Source organism: Elephantulus edwardii, unplaced genomic scaffold (assembly GCF_000299155.1).
Source record: "Elephantulus edwardii isolate Elephantulus edwardi_28Jun2011 unplaced genomic scaffold, EleEdw1.0 scaffold00151, whole genome shotgun sequence".
Classification (NCBI taxonomy): domain Eukaryota; kingdom Metazoa; phylum Chordata; class Mammalia; order Macroscelidea; family Macroscelididae; genus Elephantulus; species Elephantulus edwardii.
In genome coordinates, this window is record NW_006399901.1 from 1,348,829 (window position 1) to 1,370,554 (window position 21,726).

Below are 21,726 nucleotides of genomic sequence, written 5' to 3' on the forward strand. Positions count from 1 at the left end.
GGGGTGTTTAGTGGCTGATTAAGGGGAGTTAGATTACCACGCCTTTCTCCTGAGGTACCTCAGGGTGGACTCAAACCACCAGCCTTTTGGTTACCAGCCAAGCACTTAACTGTTTGTGCCACCCAGTGAGGGAGAGGAGGAAAAGGTATACAGAAGGACAGGCTGAGAGGGAGACAAAGCCAGAGGGATGAGAGAGAGAAATATGTACAAAGATGGAGATAAGCAGAGGCCTTGAGTAAAAGGGAGAAGCAAAACCACCCCATTTTCTTTCAATATGTAGTGAGGAAACAGCCATACTCTCTGATCTGGGCCCACCTTGTTGCCAACAAATCACTTCTGACACCCTCATTTACAAACCTAAAATCTGGTGATTTGAACCCATTCAGCAGCACCTCAGAAGAAAGGTCTGGCAATCTTCCTAGCAACAGGCCCCTGAAAGGCAGCACTAATTCTCCCTGTTCTGCTCTTTTGGGATACCTCTCATGCTACCCCTCTCCTACAACCTTTTCAGAAGGGCCAGGAGACTCAATCCCCGCGCCCCCCCCCACCAAAGTGTGTGTATGTGTTGAGTGGGGTTCTAAGTGGAGGTAGGGGTAGGGTATTCATACCCTGGGGAGGCCCTGCAGTGTTCAAAGCATTTCCTTGCTGGTGGCCTGGCCTTGATGCCTCACTTGTCCTGTTCTCTCTCCTAAGAAATGCCACAGGTGAACAGCAAGCTGGTGGAGATGCTGGGCCAGCGCCTCTTGCCCTGGATGGACCGGCTCTCCCTGGAGGAGCTGAACCCCAGCATCTACGTGGGCCTGCGCCTTTCCAGCCTGCAGGCTGAGGCCAAGGAGGCCCTGTACCTGCACAGCCTCAAGGTCCACTACCAGCAGAGCCTCCTGGGGTATATATACTGCCATGTTCTTTCTTTATTTTCCATCATGTCTCACTTTGCATCGTAAGGGAAAGGACATCTCTGGTCTACGCCCGTTTCTCTTCTGTTGAGAGACCTCAAGCATTTTGTCCTCTCTGAGTCTTTCTCTGCTTAGGAACGGACTAGACCAGAGATGCCAGTCCAAAGCCCATGTGCTTCTAGAATGTGATTCTGTGCCTGGGCAGACATCACTAATCCATGACCAAACTGAGCTCAGTAGTATTGGTTGACTCTGTGTTTCCTGGACTCCATCCCTAGGAAGTGGTGAGGGAAGGCTTTGCTCTGAGCCTCGCAGGAAGGAGTTTGAATGAGGTGAAGAAACAATGTGAGGGCACCTCTTGCTTTGAGGCAGTACCTGGGGAAGAGAAAAATGAGAATATGTAGGGGACCAAATCAACTACCATTGAGTCTATTCCAACACACAATGACCCTATGGGACAGTAAAACTGTCACATAGCGTTTCATAGGCTGTAAATATTTTCTTTTTGCATTTTTTTTTTGGTTAGGCTGTAAATCTTTGCAGAAACAGGTACCACATCTTTTTCTCAGTTACTGCCTTCTAGTTGATTCTAGTTGACAAGTCATAAGCTCTGGTGGTCTAGTATATATAGTTTCACAGCAACTGCAACTCAAAGGTGGGCAGTTCAAATCTACCAGACAGGTAATCTCCCATGCAATTTACTTCCTCTGCAAACTCTGCAGAAGGTCAGCTATAATTCCATTCCAACTTGACAGCAATGAGTTGAATTTGAGGCTCTAAATCTTAATAGGAGGAGATTGCCCATCTTCCTTCCATGGAGTGGCTGTCAGGCTTGAACTGTCAATCTTTTGGTTAACAGCCCAATGATTAGCCTCCAGTGCCACCAGGGCTCTGTTATGTGGGTGAAGCATGACAAGCAGGGCCGGCTCAAGTCATTGGGTAGCCTTCCATGTTTGCCCTTGAGTTTTGTGGTTGGATGATTGCATCTATTTTTAAAAAACATTTATTTCTTCTTGAGTGAAGATTTACAAATATGATGATTTTTCATTGATAATTATAATCAATTAATTATATGTCTAATCCAAACAACTCAATGGCACATAACAACAACGTCTAATCAACAACTCTATTGCGTATCGCCTGTCCCTTCACTTAGCTTAGCTGTCTATTAATGTTTACTCTTCCCTCCCTCCCTTCTCATTCCTATTATCCCTCCAAGAATAATTCTGTGTGCAGACTTTTCCATAACTTCAGTCTCATACTATGTTTGCTTATGTTACAGAGCATAATTTGTTCTAGATTCATCTATGTTGTGCAATATTTCATTAATTCCTGGTTTTAAATGTGACTGCATCTACATTTGATGTCTCTAATGTCTGCCTTTGTTTGTTTTGGGAACAGAGTGTTGTTCTTATGTTTAATCAAGTCAGAACTGACTCATAGCTGACCTTCCAGTGGGTTTTCAGAGACTGTAAATCCAATAGGAAGGGACTGGTGGACTCAAACCACGCACCTTGAGGCTGGCAGTGCAGCTCCTTACCACTAGGCCACCAGAGCTTAGATAGATTTGAAGTCTCTGGCTTTAACGCTTTCTCCCTGGAGGCATTGATTTATGGGGTAGCTCTGCCTCGTGCTATTTAGTGCTTTTACACTGGCCTCATCTTAGGTCTGCCACTAGCGACGGAGAGGATATTGGTGACGTCCAGGTCAAGCCAACCATGGGTCAGCTGGCCCTCTACCTGCTTGCTCTCAGAGCCAACTGCGAGTTCATTGGTGGCCACAAGGGGGACAGGCTGGTCTCACAGCTCAAAGGGTTCTTGGAGGAGGAGAAAAACGCCATTGGTGAGGCATTTTACGGGGCAATAGCCCAGCAAGGAGGGCTCATCCAGGGTCACACACACAGCCTCTGCCACTGATAGCTACATTCACATGAGCGGCACCCTAAGGTCAGCTCCTCATGGAGACCCTGCAGGCGTCTCAAACTAGGGGTTTAACACAAACTAGGGGTTTCTTTTCCACTTACTTTAGACCCATCTCACTATGCACCCAGTAGCCTTGATCCATCCTTTCCTGCATTCCCTAAATGTGCTCCAGGGGAACAGACATCACCAAAGACTTGCCTCTACTGGACTTCTGTAACAAATACACCCTTCTGCTTCCTTCAAGGGCTCCCTGCACCGCAGCCCTTGAAGAAAGAGCATGTTAAATGTAAATCTGTTCCAGTTAACTGGCGCATCAGCCCCTCACAAGAACCTTATGGCTTTTCCCACAGCCTGCAAGCCTTTGCCTCCCCTCTAGGCCCAGCTCGCCCTCTCCCACCCCTCCAGGAGCTCCTCTCCATTCCAGGAGCCTCCCCACCACTGCAAGCCAGGCTCCTTCCTCCCAGGCCATCGGCCATGTTCCCCCTCCACCTGCAGTGGTTTTCCTTCCCTTCCCCCTCCTGCTCCATCTTTCCTCTCTGCTCCTCTCCCGGGTGTCACCGCCCTAGGAAATCCTGCCATGACTCCCCAGCTGGTCACATACCTTTGTTATGTCATTGTGTTAGGATTCTGCTCTACCTGCCAGGGACCCCTTGTGCACAGTGCCTGTCCTGCACTTGCTGGCCCAGCCCTGACTCACAGGGGCCCCATGAAAGTGGGCTGAGGCAGGAAGACACTGAGGTCCCACACCCCACGGGAGCATGTTGAGAAGTCTAGGCAGTGAGGGCCTGGGTGCTGGGAGGTGGGGGACAGAGAGGGAACCCCACAGATCCAGGGTGGCAGCCACCTTGTGACTGACTCTCTCCCAGGGCATACTCACAAGGGTCAACCTCACACGAGCTATTACCAGTACGGCCTGGCCATCCTGGCGCTGTGTGTCCATCAGAAGCGGGTCCATGACAGAGTGGTGGGCAAGCTCCTGTACGCTGTGGAACACGACCAGCCTGTGCACCGGGGACACCTCTCTGTGGGTGAGTGACAGACCCTCCCCAATCCCAACCTTAACCTTACGTCCTCATACCTGCCCGCCTCACCTCCTACCTTTCCTTGGAACACCCTTCCTTGAGACCAGATAGCTAAAAAGACCCATCACAGACTGGGGTGCGATGCAGTGGGGAAGTGCCAACTTGGGAACCAGGCTAAGATCCGACTAGATTATCCTACACTCACTGCAGGGCTCAGAGCAAGTCAGAGGCCTTTCTGACTCCCATTTCCCTCGAGAAAGGGCGAGGGTGAGGCATCAGAGGCTCAGTGATAGACCTCTCGCCTTCCACGGGAAGCACATGGGTTCAATTCTTGGCCAGTGTGCCTCGGGTACAGCCTGACCTGTTTGTCAGTATAAGCGTTAGTGTGTTGTTATGATGTTGAACAGGATTCAACAGGCCTTCCTGATTAACTAGGAAGAAAGGCCAGGTGGTTTTGTTCTGAAGACCAGCCGATGAAAACCCAATGTATCACAATGATCTGTCCCCAGCCAATCACAGAAGGCCACAGGACTGGGCAACTTTTCCTGTGTCCTGCATGGGTTTGCTGTCAGTCAGGGCCAATTTGGTGGCCACTAACAACAGCAGTAACGTAAGTAAGAGGCTTAGGAGTAGTGTCTGGCATGGAGGAAGTCCTGGTTACATAACAGTGAGTCTTCATTATGTTAGCTGGAAAAGCTGTGGCCTGGATTTTGCATCTGCTTCCTAATAGTCTGACTTGGGCCTTCATTTTTTTTCTCCCCTTGTCATTGTAGTTAAAGATGTGTCCTAGGCCTGACTTTCTCGAGTACATGTGGCCCTCCTAGAATGGGAGGAGAATAGTAGTAGTTTGAGGGCAGATAGATGCCCACAGGAAAAAGTAAGAAGATGCTTGCCGTCAGAAAGCTTGTTCTTCATCAGAGACGTGTGTAAAAACCACTGTGGGCACATTCAAAATCCCTGGAAAGCTGTAAAAACCACAGTGCCCGGTCAGCACCCTGTGCCAATTCAGCCAGACCATCTGGAGTGGTGCCAGGCATCAGTAAGTTGTGAAACTCTCTAGGTGATTCCAATGTGCTACCAGATTTGAGAATTAGTGATGTAGGTCAAAGTAGGACTTCGAACCAACTCTACCCCGTTCAGTTATGGCCATTCATAGGAACAAATCTAAATTTGTAAAAGGTTGGTGAACTAGTTGGAAGCAGGAGTGGCATCCACTTCCTAAACAACATGCCTTTGGAAACTCTATGAACTTTGAGGAAGACAGTAGTTATAGAAAGGCTTAAGGTCTTTCATTCATAGGGTCTCTATGAGTCATGCTGGACTCGGTGGTAATCAACACAACCAACAACAACAGGTGAACTAGAATAATAGCTCAACCCATCTGTCAATAGGGGGTCTCCATAACGGAAGTTATAGGCCAATGTTCTGCTGGAAACTTATTCAGCCTCTTAGAAAACAAGAACAGAGTGTGTGTTACATAGAGACTAAGTCTCTAGATCAGCAGAGTTGGAAGCAATGGTATCGGACTCAAAAATAGAGGCTTGACCACACAGTTTTGAATGTGGGTTGCTCTCGGTGGTTCTAACAATAATCCGGTCTCTCATCAGGCTTTTGAAAGGGCTCCCTGTGCCTTTTCTGAGTCTCCCATTACACAATTTTGACTCGTAACTTTTCCCATTTACATCATTGCTCTGCTCCCTCCACCCAAGTTATAAAATGTAGGGTCTGCTCCAATTTTTGCTGTGTTGGCCAAAACTGAGCCAGTTCAAAACAATTTGAAGCCCTGGGGTAAAGTCCTCTTGAGCTTCCCTCCTGCAGTCTCCTCCCGAACCTCCAACCCCTGGGCTGTGGTAAGGTGACCACCATCCTGGCTTTCCCAAAATTGAGGGTATATGTTCCCAGGACGCAAGGCGTTCAATGCCCCAAACCAGGAACTTGTGAATGAACTGGGCTCACATGGCTGCCCAAGTTGATAGACGATTTCTAAAGCACTCATCTCCACATTCTTCAAATCCTCCGTTATCCTAAAGACCTCACTTCTCTTCTTGGCCACTCTCATGCTCCTGTCCCTGCAGATACAGCAGCGATCGCAGGCCTGGCCTTCACCTGTCTGAAACGCACTGACCTCAACCCTGAGCAGAGAGAACGGCTCACCTTGGCCATCACGACAGTAAAGGAGAAGATCTTGAATGCCCAGACACCTGAGGGTTATTTTGGGAATATCTACAGCACCCCACTGGCCCTGCAGGTGGGAAAGAGGTCCCGGAGACCCACTGTATCCTGGGAGTTATGCAAGGATAGACTAGTCATGGGCGGGAAGAACCCCCTTTCGCATGCAGGCTGACCCGCACCCTTCTTCTCTTCCCCACTTTGTCACAGATGCTGATGACTTCCTCCATGCCCAACGTGAGACTGAGTCTGGTGTGCCACAAGGCAAGGGATGCCCTGCTGACCAGTCTCCAAGGCAGAGGCTTCCAGAATGTTCTCATGCTTTCCCAGCTGTTGCCTGTCCTGAACCACAAGAGCTATGTGGATCTCATCTTCCCAGACTGCCTGGCACCAAGAGGTAGAGGAGTCTTTGATGGAAGCCCAGCTCTTCCTCCACCTGCAAAGCAGCCATTAGAGTTGGCCATTCCTGGGAGGGGAGGTTGCTGACCTGCTGGGTCAACAGTGTCCTGTGTGTGGACTTACATGCACTGGCAGCTAACATGCAGCTAGAAGCCTCTAGAAACTCATGGTGCGAGAAGGGAAGCAGCTCTGAGCTGGATCAAACCAGGAGTTTCAGCTTCGTGTATGGTACAATACAGGATTGTTTGAGTGAACAAAGGAAAGAGAAATATCTTAGTTCTCTAGTGCTGCTGGAATACACATATCACAACTGGGAGGCTTTAGTGAACAGGAATTTTTTGGTATCATTTTTGGGGACTAAAGTTCAATTCAAAACACTAGCTCTAGGCCCTTCCTTATTATTGGTGATGGTTTATTGTTGATACGTTCCATGAAGTCTGAACCAACCAACCCATAGATGACCCTCCAGTGGGTTTTCAGAGGCAGCAAATCACACGAGAAGAGATTTCCTCTCTTTCCCCCACAAAGCAATTGATGGATTAGAACTTTGTGCCTTCTGGTTGTCAGCACAGCCCCTTACCACTAAGCCATCACAGTTCCAGAAGCACCTGAGTGTTTCTTGGCATTTGTCTTCCACTCTGTGTCTCTATATCTGTTCTGCTCTTTTTATAAGAGTGATCTGGTTTAGAATCCACCCTGCTCTTGAATGACCTCATTAACATAAGAAAGATTATCTCTATTTCCAAATATGGCCTTATTTACCAATAGAAGGGCTAGGACTTCCACGCGTCTAGTTCAAGGGACCCAATTCAACCCATAACAGGGTGAGGTACATTTGATGAGCATGATGAGCCCCAGTCTGCAGCAGGAACCAGACTTCATCGGGAAGGGGGATTTGAAGAGGCGAGTAGGAGTTTACAGTGGAGACATGAGAAGGAAAGGCAGAGCATAGAAGAAGCAGCAAGAACAAAGACAAAGAGGTGTACAAGACTGGAGTGCTGGGGAAGAAGGATCTTGCTATAGAAAGGTATCTGGGAGAGTAAGTGGGTGGCCAGCAGTAAAATGAAAAGAAGGGGGACCCTCAGAGGTAACGGGGGTAATAACAAAAAATGCATCATTTGCAAAGAGCCCCTCTTAGGGCTGTGTGGCCGATAGGTGGTAGGGGGATGCGAAAGGCAGAGAAACCAGTGAGAGGTAGGAACTTGGCGTGGTGGGATGGAGGCTGAGGGACAGAAGAGGCTGGGAGGACAGCCAGTTTCATGCTGTGGATGTGGGAGACTGCCACAGAACAATAAAAATATCTGTCTTGGAGGAAATGCAGCCAGAGATGCTCCTTAAAAGCAAGGATAGTGAGTCTTTGTCTCATACTTAGTGTGTGCTGTAAGGAGACACCAGTCCTTGGAGAAAGGCATCATGCTTGACAAAGTAGAGGATCATGGAAGAAGAGGAAGACCCTAGAGGAGATGGATTTATACAGTGATCAAAACAACGGGCTTAAAGCACAGCGGACTCAGGATAGGGCAGGGTTTTGCTTAGCTGTACACTATGCAGCAGAGCCAACAACTCAATGGCACTTAGCAACAACAGGTGATGGTGACTGAGATGGGGGTATAAGGAAAGAGAAGGTCCACGTCGAGCACTGCACCTTTGAAAGCAGAGAGGAAGACTAATCTTCAATGTCCCACTTGACACCAGCTGCCCTTTTGTCTCCCCCTGGCACAGCCATATTGGAACCAGCTACTGAGACTCCTCCGCAGCCCCACGTCTCAGAGGCCATCCTGGTCGGACTGAAGGTCTCCAGTTTCTCTCCACCATACAAGTACTCTGTCCCAGTCACTGCTGGAGCCTCCTTGGAGGATGTCCTGAAGGAGGCCCAGGGCCAAGGATTCACGTAAGACCCCCCCACCCCTCCCACCACCCAACCCTACATCTCTGAAACAGCTTTATGAGGAGGGACAAAGGATTAAGGTGAGGCTTCCCTTGGGAGAGGCATGGGGCCAGGTCCTCCAGTCCTGACATGCCCCTATGCTACAAGGTAAAACACTGGCTTATCTGTGTCCACTTACTGCTTTGTCATGAACAATGACAATGACAATGACATTCACATGAGTTCCACCACATCACAGAGGCCTGGTGAAACCCACATGAAACTTTCACCACAGATTAGTAAGTGTGAAAATGGCACAAGGCAGAGACTCAAGATCAACAGCCCAGGCTGATTCCTATTAAGTAGGGAGAGGTCAGACAAGGCTCCTCTCTTCAATCGTATAATCAATTCTGATCAACCACCTCTTCCACAGCCTTCTCTACTTCTCTGCTGGATATGACAATCTTTTTGCAGTGGCCACACAGGACTCACAGATCATACTTAACAGTTGTGAGATTTATTAGAAAAGTCACACATTATAATTCAGCATCAGGAACACTCAGGATACAGCTCTCTAGTTAGGCCAGCCTCTTCTTGGCCATGTTCCCTCTGGCTCTAGGCAAGTGTGGCTCTTGACTTCTTGGCCTAGCCTTGGCCTTGCTTGGAACACAGGATTACAAAGCTCTGTAGCTTCACCACTAAGTACTCAGAGGTACTCCTTTCCACCAGCACATCTCCTGCTGCCCAAAGGCCTCTGGTTCTCTTGCTCTGTGAGTTAACACTCCTACTGCACTGCCCCCCTGCTGGTCTCCGGTTTCTGTGGCCATTTCTCCCTGTCTGGTATTACAGCACTGTCTCTTGTGAGCTCCCACTCTTACTTGAGCGATCTCTCTCTCTCTCCTAATTCAAGAATGCTCTCAGCACAGGGACTCTAGGTCAAAAAAATATGCTCCACTCCTGGCACTTCGTTCTTGATGGTTGTAAGGGTCTCCTCTGTCTGCGTCTGAGATGGCTTATGTTAAGCCTATTGGTAGGGTAAAATGGACCCATCTCCTTTTTGAATTTGAAACATTTTATTTGCATACTGCTCCATGGGAGAAGGATGAGCATTTTCCTTCTGTGCGATTCACTGCCTCTGAAAACCTGCTGGAGGGTCATCTACTTGACAGCATACTTACATTACTTCTTTTTATATATTTACATTATTAACGTTGTCTAATCCCATCAAAGGGCTATAGTACCTCATTTATGTAGTCCTACCCGGTCACTTGGTGGAAGTGACAAACTCTAGTGAGAAAGACTGTATCAAAGGTCATCTATCTGCGGGATACCGATTTGTATGGTTATGTGCAGACGTGTGGATGCACATACAGGGACATTTCTTTTTTTTGTCCTTTTTTTAATTATTATTATTAAATTTTATTAGTTTCAATGAACATTCACAGGGATTCTGGGCTTTCACTCCTTCATTGCCGCACCATTCTCTCCACCCTCCTCCCCAGTTTGTTGTTCTTCCCTGCGATCCGAATGTCTGTTTTAATTGTCCAATTGCCACAGTGCTTGTCAAAGTCAGTTTTGATTAATCTTCTTTGTCGGTGTGTCCTTTGCCATTCCCTATCACTCCTCCCTGAGAGAGACTTCACCCTGATTCATAAGGAAAAGGGGATGGTGTATTCTCTTAGCTCCTTCCTGCTGAAAAGGGACGCTGTGGGTTTCAGGGTGAAGATCTTCTCTCACTACTCTAAAGGGCCCCTTTGGCAATAGGAAACACATAGACTATTATGGAGATTGATTTTGGAATTTAGATGCACTCTTATTGATTGTGCTTGGCCGTACATGTTCATATCCTTGAAGATGTATCATGGGGGTGTTGCAACCTAGAAGACACAAATTTGACTAACAAGTTATAAGTACATGAGTCCAAAAATTATGGAAAAGTAAAAGAAAAGATTCTTTCATTGTTTTACAAACCCTCCCCCAGGTCCCCTCCACCATGTAGCCCTCGCTCTAATCTCCTGTGATGACAGAAATACCTAGTTATATATCTCTTTTAAACAGTTTTCTCCCTCCTCTGTTTCAGTGCAGTATACATTATTGAACCCATCTTACTCAGTCTCTCCCCAACCCCAAGGACAGTCCCATTCTACAACAGTGGCACCATGTAATATTTGTCCTTTTGTGACTGGTATATTTCACTCAGCATAATGTCCTCCAGGTTCACCCACTTTGAATAATATTGCATGAGTTCCTTGTTTTTTAATGCAGCATAGTATTCCATTGTGTGAATATACCACAGCTTCTCTAGCCATTCGTTTGTTGATGAGCACTTAGGTTGTTTTCAACTCCTTGCTATTGTGAACAAAGCTGCAATAAACATGGGTGTGCATTGGGACATTTCATTTTACTGCACTTTGCTTTATTTCATGCTTTAGAAATGGAAAGTTTGTGGTGACCCTGCAAGTCTATAGCAAGTCTTTGTTGTTGTTGCTATATGCCATCAAGTCAGAGCTGAATCGTCGCTGACCCTCCAGTGGGTTTTCAGACATAGTAAATCATTTAGGAGGAAATTGCCCATCTTTCTTCTCTGGAGCAGCTGGTGGATTCGAGCCAGGTGACTTTGGGTTGGCAGCACAGCTTCTTACCACTAGGTCACCAAGAGCTCCCTAGAGAGAGTCTTATCAGCACCACTTTCCACTTCATGACATCTCCTTCTCAGACACAAGTCACAGAGATCATCAGAGTCCTGTTTTTGGTAATTCTCACAGTATTTAAAACTTTTTCATCCTATCATTGCACAATTAATAGATCCCCTAATAGTATAAACATAACTTTCATATGCACTATGAGAGGAAAAAATACCCCTGTGCCTTGCATTACTGTGGTATTCGCTTTATTGTGGTGTCTGGTCCGAACCTACAGTGTCTCTGAGATTTGCTTGTCTGTGCATTTATGTGCACGTGTGTGGATATACATGTATGTGGTGGTGTTATAGGCCATCGACTTGCATGTTTTCAGCACCTGTAGATGACATGGGAGGAGGTTGTGCACCTTTCTTTCATGGAGCAGCTGGTGAGTTCAGACCCCGTGGCTTCGCGCTGACAGCGTCATCCTTATTACCAAGCCAGCAGAACTCCATGTACGTGAACATATGGATATGAATATGAATATGAATTAATTTGAGCAGCAGCGGCATCCACTTCCTAAATGACATGCCTCCGGAAACTCTATGAACTATGATAAATGTCGATAGTTGTAGAGGGGCTTCAGGCCTTTTGTTCATAGGGTCGCTATGAGTCGTGCTCGACTCGAAGGCAGTCAACAACAACAACAATTGAGAGGCCAGGAGTTAATGCACGTGCCCTTTCTATGTGTTGAGGATGACACAGAGCAAGCATCCAGCACAGGTTAGCTTTTCTAATTCGCTACAATAAGATTTTCATTACTGACTAAGCCTTGTCCAATCCCTGCCTGGAGAAGTCTTCTGTAAAAGAGGGAAGATGAACAATGCCCTTAAACTTTACCTTGACCTTGGGATTTGATGAGTAGTTCTGCAGTATTGTTCTCAAACATGGCCTGTCCATACATATCCATTCATACATCCCCTACATACACACATCTGAGGGGTGTGGGTTTTAAACTCACATCTCTAATATTCCAAACATCCCTCCATACTTACGTACACACACCCCTGCATACGTGCATCCCTAATAAACTACACATCCCTACATGTGCACACGACTGTATACACACCCCCGTAAAACACCACACATCCTTACATACACACAGCTCTACACACACGCACAGCCATGCGTATCATACCTATGTTCGGCTATACAGAAATAAGATGCGTGTTGAATCTTGGGTTATGAATGGGGACTCTAGCCTGGAAAAGTTGTGTACCTTTCCCCAGATTCTAGTGTTTCCCCCTTGAATGATGTGACTCAGCCTAAGAGGTCCCTGATTTCTGTCCTCAACCTGAGTTTCTGGAGAGTGGCTTTCTGCAGTCAGGGAGGACTCACAGCTGGCCCCTAGGGGTCATGTGGACCAAGGTATCTCAAACTAGAGAGATGCCAAGTCGCCCCTTGAAAAGACAAGAGTTCCTTTTCTTTTGTTCCTTCGGCACCACCATGGCGGTTGGCAAAAGGTGGCAAAAAAGGAGCCAAGAAGAAAGTGGTTGATCCATTTTCTAAGAAAGATTGGTATGATGTAAAGGCGCCAGCAATGTTCAATATAAGAAATATTGGGAAGACATTAGTCACAAGGACTCAAGGAACCAAAATTGCGTCTGATGGACTAAAGGGTCGTGTTTTTGAAGTGAGCCTTGCTGATTTGAAAAATGACGAAGTTGCGTTTAGAAAATTCAAGCTAATTACTGAGGATGTTCAAGGCAAAAACTGCCTCACCAACTTCCATGGCATGGATCTTACCCGGGACAAAATGTGCTCCATGGTCAAAAAATGGCAGACAGTGATTGAAGCTCATATTGATGTCAAAACCACCGATGGTTATTTGCTCCGTCTATTTTGTGTCTATTTTACAAATAAACACAACAATCAGATTCGGAAGACATCTTATGCTCAGCACCAACAGGTCCGCCAAATCCGGAAGAAAATGATGGAAATCATGACCCGAGAGGTGCAGGCAAATGGCTTGAAAGAGGGGGGTCAGTAAATTGATTCCAGACAGCATTGGAAAAGACATAGAAAAGGCTTGCCAGTCTATTTATCCTCTCCATGATGTATTTGCTAGAAAAATGCTGAAGAAGCCCAAGTTTGAATTGGGCAAACTCATGGAGCTTCATGGTGAAGGTGGTAGCTCTGGAAAAGCTACTGGAGATGAGACAGGTGCAAAAGTTGAACGGGCTGATGGTTATGAGCCACCAGTTCAAGAATCTGTTTAAAATTCAGCCTTTTAATAATTACAAATAAAAATTATTATTTGTGAAAAAAAAAAAAGACACGAGTTCAGGGTGGTGGTGGTTGAGGGGTAGAACTCCTGTCTGCCATATAGGGGACCTGGGTTCGTTACTGACCAGTGCACCTCATGTGTGTGGCCACTCTCCAGCGGTCAGCAGTGGGGTAGGTTATGTGCTGGGCTACTAACCCAACGGCTGACAGTTGGAACCCACTAGCTGGTCCAGAAAGATGAGGCAGTCTGCTCCCCAAAAGATATACAGACCCATAAGGCAAGGGAGAGTCATCAGGAGTTGAGTTGACTTGAGTGACAATGAGTTTGGTTTGGGTTTGGAGTTTTTGAATGATGCTGAGAAAGAGCTCTTGTAACACAGTGGGGAAGGATTTGTCTTCTAATGGAGAGGTCAATGGTTCGAACCTAACAACTCCTCTGTGAGAGAAAGGGTGACAGTCTATTTCCATAAAGACTTACAGCCTTGGAGACCCTATGGGGGCAGTTGTACTCTGTCCGTTAGGGTTGCTGTGAGTCAGGCTCTCCTGAGGATTATTTACTTATAATAAATAATAATTATTATGGATATGAATATGAATTAATTTGAGCAGGAGTGGCATCCACTTCCTAAATGACATGCCTCCGGAAACTCTATGAACTATGATAAATGTCAATAGTTGTAGAGGGGCTTCAGGCCTTTTGTTCATAGGGTCGCTATGAGTCGTGCTCGACTCGAAGGCAGTCAACAACAACAATTAAGAATCCAGGAGGTAATGCATGTGCCTTTTCTATGTGTTGAGGATAAGCCACCTCCATTTCCTTAGCCTCTGGTGTTGGCCACCAGCACAGTCACAGATAGCAACACCCACGGGGAACCTCTGCAGGACAACAGGCAACAAGCTTACCCAGACCTGATGATATGCACTTGTAGATGTTGTTGTTGTTATGTGCTGTCAAGTCACCTGTGACTCCTAGTGACCAACAGCCCAAAACCCTGCTCTGTCCTGTGCCAACCTTATTGTCTCTGACACACCCACCCTCATTACCCTAGTCATTGAATCAATCCATCTCATCAAGGGTCTTCCTCTCTTGCTCTGTACCTCCATTCTCTCAAGCATGACATCCCTCTCCAAGGACTGGTCCCTCTGTGCAACATGTTCAAAGCATGTCAGATGGAGCTTCAGAATCCTTGCCTCCAAGGAGCAGCCTGGCCTCACCCTCTCTAGGATGAACCTGTTTGTTCTCCTAGCAGTTCATGGTATATTTAATACTCTTCTCTAGCACCACAGCTCAAAAGCATCAGTTCGTCTTCTATTCTTGTTATTGTCCAGCTTTCTGACGCATAGCAAGTAATTGTAAAGACTATTGGCTGGATCAGGTGCACCTTAGTCTCCAGATTGACATCTTGCTCTTTGGTACTTTGGAGAGGTCTCTGACAGCAGACTTTCCCAGTGCAATTAATCTTTTAATTTCCTGGCTTCTGGTACCAAGAGTTTTGATTGTGGAGCCAAGCAAACGGAAGCTGTTAACAATCTCCATCTCTTGTAGATATTAGCATCATATTAAAAAAAATGCTCTTCCAATCACTGAGGGTCACTTGACGCCAGTTTGAAGACTAAGGTGTGCCTGATTCAGGCTGTGATCTTTTCAATTACTTGCTGTGCATTTGAGAACTGGACAATGACTAAGGGTGACAGCAGAACAATTGAAGCCTTTGATCTCTGGTGTTGGAGAATGGTAGTGAACGTCCAGTGGATTGCCAAAAACCCAAACAGATATGTCTTGGAGAAAGTGCAAACATAATGTTCCTTGTGGCGGTAAAGATGACAAAGGTTTGTCTCACGTGTTGTTATGAGAGGCTCTTCCTTGGAAAGGAACGTTAAGCTTGGAAAGATGGAGGCTCAGCGAAGGAGAGGAAGACCCCCAATGAGATGGACTGACCCAGTGACTGCAGCAATGGATTTTAATGTGTCAGACATGATGAGGATGGCACAGGATAGGACAGGATTCAGGTCTGTTGTTCAGAGGGTCCCTATGAGTCATGCTCAACTCAATGACACATCTAACAGCATTTTTTTTAAAAACCCAAGAAAGAAAAGCCAAACAACAAAACTCAGAGTTTCACTTTTTCATTCAGAGTTCAAGCACCTCTTAGAAGACTTCTGTGGCTGTGGTTCCCAGCTTGAGAAAGAAATCTCTCATTAGTGGAGGTGGTGGGCAGGCCAGGCAGGAAGGCCATATGTGATGCACAGAAATTCACACAGTCCTTGGCTGAAAAGGCCAGAAATACAGCTTCACATTTTCTCTGTCACTGGAAGCAAGGGATTTGCAGAGGCGAGGACTGAGCAACCTAACTATGAAAGGATCCATAGAAAATTCCAGAACCAGTAATCCAGTGCTGCTTTCAGGTGGCTGCCTCTGTGTCTATGCTCCAGCTTCTCTCTGCATGCTGGCTTCGTCTTGTCCTGTGATGTATGGTGTACGATGCATCTGTGTGATGCCAATTGTTGTTAAGGGCCATCAGGTCAACGATGGCTCATATGAACCCTATTAACAACAGATCTGAACCTTGCCCTGTCCTCTACTGTCCTTATATCCAACTTATCTTGCTGAGGGTCCTTCCTCTTCCCCTGACCCTCCACCTTTCCCAACATGATGTCTTTTCCCAAGAACTGGTCCCTCCTGACAACATTTCCTACGTATGTGAGACTAAGTTTCACCACCCTTGCCTCTGAGGAGCACCCGGGTGATGCCAGTAGTTTCTGATATTTACTTCTTACTGCCTCAGCCCAGAAGGGAACAACTGCTGAGTTGATATTGTCACAAAGGTAACAAATGTCCCTACCTGGAGGTCATGGCGAGGGTCAGCTTGAGAACAAGCCCAAGTGAGTAGTGTCAGTTGAGGTGGAGAGCAGGGAGTAAGACCCACGAGAGGTGGCCGGGGAAGGGCTGGGCTAGTGCTGACCTCCAGGGTAACTCTGAGAGTCTTTGTCGATGTGGGCGCATTTCACTTCTCTCTGTGGGTTGATGGGACCAACAATCACTTCTTCCTTTTCATCTTTTCCTTTGGTAGGTTTGGAACCCAGGCTTCCTTGTCTGGCCCCTACCTGACCTCTGTGATGGGGAAAGAGGCTGGAGAAAGGGAGTTCTGGCAACTCCTCCAAGAAAATGACACCCCCCTGCTGCAAGGTAAGTGTGGCAGTTTGCCACCCTGGGCGTGTGCCCCTGATCAGAGTCTGTTAGAGGCTGGGTTCTCTAGAGGACCAACATCGATGCAGCAGAGGGAGACATTTATTTAAGGAAATGGTTCATACATTTGTAGAGGCAAGTGTCATGTCTGTAAGTCAGACCTCAAGACAGAGACGTGTCTGGGGAGCCAGACAGATTCAAAGTCAGCAAATCTGGCATTTCAAGCGTAGAGACCATGAGACAGATGATTAGAAAGAGATCTGAACTCTCTCCAGTCAGAGTTCTAACTTGAATACCATGCAGGGCACACTCCTGAGGAGACCCTACCCTGAATCGGATAAGACCAGTCATGTCTTTCCAGATCTGGTTGTAATCCTATCTTAGCAGGATTTGATTAATCAACATTTACAACACACGGAATGGTTACTTTGTACCGAGGATCGTGGTCATGGTTAACACAATGTTAACCACCATGAATCCTGTTCTAGAACCCAAGTTTTGCACAACTCACCCCAGCTTTCCCTGAACCTTCCTGGATCTCAGGTTCCTAAAATCATCAATGCACAAAACTAGGTGCAATTTTTCCAAACTGTGCTCTTAGAATCTCCCTGCATGTCATCCTGGAAATGCTGGGAAATAAGGTGGTTGTTATTGTTGTGCACCTTGGAATTGGAGTTGACTCTGGATGACTCTCCGCTGGGTTTTCTGAGACTGAAACTCATACAGGTGGAGACTGCCCATCTTTCTCTGGTGGATTCGGACCTCATGCCTTCGGATTGATGGCTCAGGTCTTTACCACAAAGCTAAATAACAGTAAACAAAATTAAATTGCCCTTAATTCATTATTCAGAAATAACTGAGCTTTAACTTCTTTGCATTCTTCCATATAATACGTTAATTATGAAAGCTTGTTTTTCCATAAAATGGAATTATACGCTCTGTCAGTGCTATCCAATAGAAATAGGTGTGTCACATCAATTGATGAGATGGATTGATTCAGTGACTGGGGTAATGAGCATAGGTGTGTCAGAGGCAGTGCGATTGGTAGAGGATAGAGCAGGATTTAGGGCTGTTGTACACAGGGTCGCTGTGAGTCACAGGCGACTCGACAGCACATAACGACAACAACAAACTTCAATTGTAATTACTGTTTTAACAGAAAATGCATATTGGTGATGAAAAAAAACCCCAATATGATTTGTAAACTTTAACTCAAAAAGGACAAGTATGTAAGTTACTTCTATAATTTTGGATTTTCTAAGTAGGCACAAAAAAGGCAAGCTGAAATCAATATTCATAGATCTCTTACATTAGTCCAGTATATCCTCAGTACTTCTTATTTAACCCAGCTGTGGTGGATTGGTGATAAGTTGTGCTGCCAGCCCAGAGGTATATGGTTCCAGTATACCAGCTGCTCTGCGGGAGAAGGCTGGGCAGTCTCTTCCCATGCGATTAAAAGCCTCTGGAAACCTGCAGGAGGGTCAGCTAGGAGTTGATCCAACTCGATGATACACAACAACAAAAACATCATATCCCAAATACTATTGTTTTAGCTTATAATCAATAGAAAATGTGTGATGATATTTTTGTTTCTTCTAAGATTTCACCTGCTAATAGCCATATGTAGTAAGGGACAATACAACTCCATATATGATTTTGCAGCTTCTTTTTTAAAAAAAAAAAAAAACAACAAACAACAAAACCCAAACAACCCTCTTAATGCATTGCAGACATCTTTCAATGTTGGCATATGTAGCTATTCCCAACTCATTTCTGTCAAGTCTGAACCAACTCAGAGCTGCCCCTCCACTGGGTTTAGAAAGCTAGAAGTCTCATGAGAGGAGACTGCCCATTCTTCTCCTGAGGAGCCTTTCTGGAGGATTCAAATTGCCCTTGAATTAACAGTGTAAGTCCCTCGAGAGCACGCAGACAGAGCTCCCTTTTCTTTGTAATGGCCATGAACTTGCCGTCCATTAGGGTGAACTGGGCTGCAAGTAACAGGAACTACAATGCAAATGAGTTTCAACATAAGGACGTTCATTGGTTTAATGTGACTGGAAATGCAGTGGTAGAGAGGACTTCAGAGTTAACATACCACGGCTTCTGACTCTATTTCCCTGGGATTCCTTTATCTGTGTCCTCTCCTTGTTGATTCCTTCCTTCAGAGACTTTTGTTTTCTCCCTTTCATGATGGAAGCACCTTATCTCTAAATCCTCCAGCAAGTTTACCACCTCTCAAGGACCTCGTGCTCATTTCTGGGCTCATTCAAGCCACTGGGAGATTACCCAGGGCTGGAACCTAACAGTGCCTGGTGGGATGGGATTATTACCCTTGGTTTAGATTGATAAGGGCTGCTGTACCATGGAGAATGGCGTGAGATGCCTGGGCCACAACTGGGTCAGCTCCTGATGGGCCTCTATGGTGTCACAGGTTTGAAGTCTATGCCTCAAGCTGTGATGATCACCCTGTCAAGCAGCCCAGCTATGAGACTCTTAAAAGTCCATCACCCCATTCTTGTTACTTAAGATCCTTTTACAGTGATCTTCCTGGAAATTTTACTGGGCAGTTCACCAAATGCCAGGAATTATGCTAAGTGCTCTCTCTAGAAGCTGGGAATTCCTGAGGGAGCCAGTCAAAAGCATCCTTCTTCCTTGCTTAAGTCTGAACAGATTGAGAAAGGAAACAAAGGGATTCCAGGTAGTGATTGAAAAAGGTTAGACTGCAGGGTGGACCTTAGGGTGAGAGCCAGCTGCACCCAGGCCATGAGTTTTGTCCTCTCCCGTCACCTCTGCCCCCTCAGCCTAGCAGAAAGCCCACTCCCAAGAGGAAGAAGGAATGGTCTGCATTACACATGCCTGGTTTATTCATCCCAAATGAACCGGCCACAGAAGCCACCCTTCTACTGTATCTGAGCTGGGGAACAGCTGGGAGTTAATAAAGTTCCTGTCATTGGAAATACACATTCCAAGCACATGGGTTTCAGTAACCATCCCTTCCCTCCCCTCCCAGATTAATATACTGTACTGATAATACAGTGGCTAAGGATGATAGAAGGAGAATTGATGCCTTTGAGCTGTGGTGCTGGAGAAGAGTATTGAATATACCATGGACTCCTAAGAGAACAAACAGGTTCATCCTGGAAAGGGTGAAACCAGGCTACTCCTTGGAAGCAAGGATTCTGAAGCTTTGTTTGACATACTTTGGACATGTTGTAAGGAGGGACCAGTGCTTGGAGAGGGACACCATTGCTTGGGAGGGTGGAGTGACAGTTCAGGAGAAGAAGACCCTCGATGAGATATATTGATTCAGTGACTGGGGGAGTGAGGGCAGGTGTGTCGGAGACAAGGAGATTAGCATAGGATAGAGCAGGGTTTAGGGCTGTTGTACACAGAAGTCATTAAGAGTCGCAGGCAACTCAATGGCACATAACAACAACAATTAATATACAGTATTATAAGTTGGAATATCAGGAGTGGCAAATAGCTTGCCTCGGGAAAGTCATGCACCCAAGTGTCGAGGACTTTTGTTCATAGGGTCACTAAGAGTCACCTACGACTTGACAGCACTTACCAACAACAACAACATTATAAGTTGTATAATACTACTGTCCTCTGATGGCTTAGTGGTAAGGAGTTGTGCTGCCAGCCCAAAGGCATACTGCTCGAAACCACCAACTGCTTTGCAGGAGAAAGATGGGCAGTTTCTTTCTGTGCAATTTACTGCCTTTGAAAATCTGCTGAGGTCAGCGAGGAGTTAGTTCCAACTCGTTGCTACACAACAACATTCTGTACATGAGAAAACTGGGACTCCCAGGGTTCAACAACCCGCCCCAAGCCACATCTCTGGTGAGTGGACGCTGGGCCTGGGCTGTCTCTAGCAAGCTGAATGAAAGCTGACACGCAGGAGAGCTGACCTGTTGTCCCTCTGGATCACACTGAGCAATTCTCTCTTCTTCTTTTTTTTATTATTTTTAAAAATTGTATTACTTTTTGTGCACTGTGTCGTCAAATCAGATTTGACTGGTACAGGAGGAGATTGTCCCTCCTTCTCCAGCAGAGCATCTGGTGGATTCGAACCAGGCACATCTGGGATTGCAGTACAGCTTCTTGCCACTAGGCCACCAGAGCTCCCTGGTTGTAATGTTTTCAATTCTCTCTTCTTGACGGCCTTTCAGAAGCAATGAGGACAGTAACCCTGCTTGCCACATGTTGTCCAGGCCCCAGATTCCTCTTGTGTTTGTTTTCCATCTTGTCCAGTTTCTCCATTGTCTGGCCTTCACCCACTGTCAAGTCAGCACAAAGGCTTGGTGCCCCTGGAGGACATAACTGAGTTGGGTCCCCAGTCAGGTTCTGGACAGCACCCAGCTTCTCACCACCCTGATACTTAACATTGACATCAGGGTTGGGGGCTCCAGAAGATGAGGTTGGGAACCTGTTAACACCCTCATGCTGGGCCCATTCTGTCTCTGCAGGTATTGCTGACTACATACCAAAAGATGGCGAAACCATCGAGTTGAGGCTGGTCACCTGGTAGACCCAGGGCTCACTTGCCTCGGCAGCCACATGCACCCCTGGGTCTCTGCCCTTCCTCCACACGTCCCTGAAACAGGCACTCCCTGACCCCCTGCCACTTCCTGTGCACTTGGAGCGATGTCCCCTGGATCAACCAAGCAACTGCCCATGCCCAGGGTCCTAAGTCAAGACCCTGGAGCAGAAAACCAAGAACCTTCTCCTGGAAGTCTCTGAGGCGGAGTCTGGGCCCCTAAAGCATCCTGGGAAGGTCACCACTGAAGGGTGTGAAGAGTTTCAGTCCCCTCTGGCGGGAGATGTCACCGGCCGGGAGCTGGTGCCGTGGATACCACCCACTATGGGTAGAGGTCCTGCAGGGGGTCTCTCTGACTGGTGCTCCCACCTTGCTCGGGAGCATCATGGTTTCAGCTCCGGCTGCGCAGTGCCCGCCTCTGAAATGATTAAAGTGTTGATTGCGCATATGCTGCAGCGTCCTGGCACCTCATGTTGAGTGCAGGGCCGTGGAGAGAGAACGGAAACCTAGTCCCTGCATGAGAAAGGAGGAGAGGAGGGTCGGTCCTTGTTCTCCGGGACCTCAGGGAGCGAGAATGGCAGTGGGGTCGTGAGGCCATGTTGTTAGATGACTTTTCTTGCACTGCCCTGTGAAGGGTTCTCTGCTTTACAGATAAGGAAATTGGTACTCAAAGGGAGAGTGAACCCCTTCCAAGGTCACACACAGGCAGTGGTTGGGCAGGGACAGGGGCACTGGGTGGAGAGAGACTCGGACAAACCTGGCTCCTGGCTCCCCACGCACACTGAGGGCTGCAATGCCTTCTGTGACCACCTGG

General features: G+C 46.9%; 1 protein-coding gene across 2 annotated transcripts in view; it reads left to right on the forward strand.

Moving 5' to 3' along the window:
- The window catches only part of TCN2 (transcobalamin II), a 24,005-nt gene extending 3,102 nt beyond the window's left edge, over positions 1-20,903 (forward strand). The window contains exons 2-9 of one of the 2 annotated variants that reach the window (XM_006894790.1): positions 694-886; positions 2,563-2,738; positions 3,685-3,846; positions 5,916-6,088; positions 6,220-6,406; positions 8,131-8,299; positions 16,254-16,369; positions 20,842-20,903. In XM_006894790.1, coding sequence (XP_006894852.1) covers positions 694-886; positions 2,563-2,738; positions 3,685-3,846; positions 5,916-6,088; positions 6,220-6,406; positions 8,131-8,299; positions 16,254-16,369; positions 20,842-20,903 — 1,238 coding nt within the window. The remainder of the gene's footprint in view (positions 1-693; positions 887-2,562; positions 2,739-3,684; positions 3,847-5,915; positions 6,089-6,219; positions 6,407-8,130; positions 8,300-16,253; positions 16,370-20,841) is intronic. The other variant, XM_006894791.1, reaches the window with a different exon arrangement.
- The last annotated feature ends 823 nt before the right edge of the window (positions 20,904-21,726 follow it).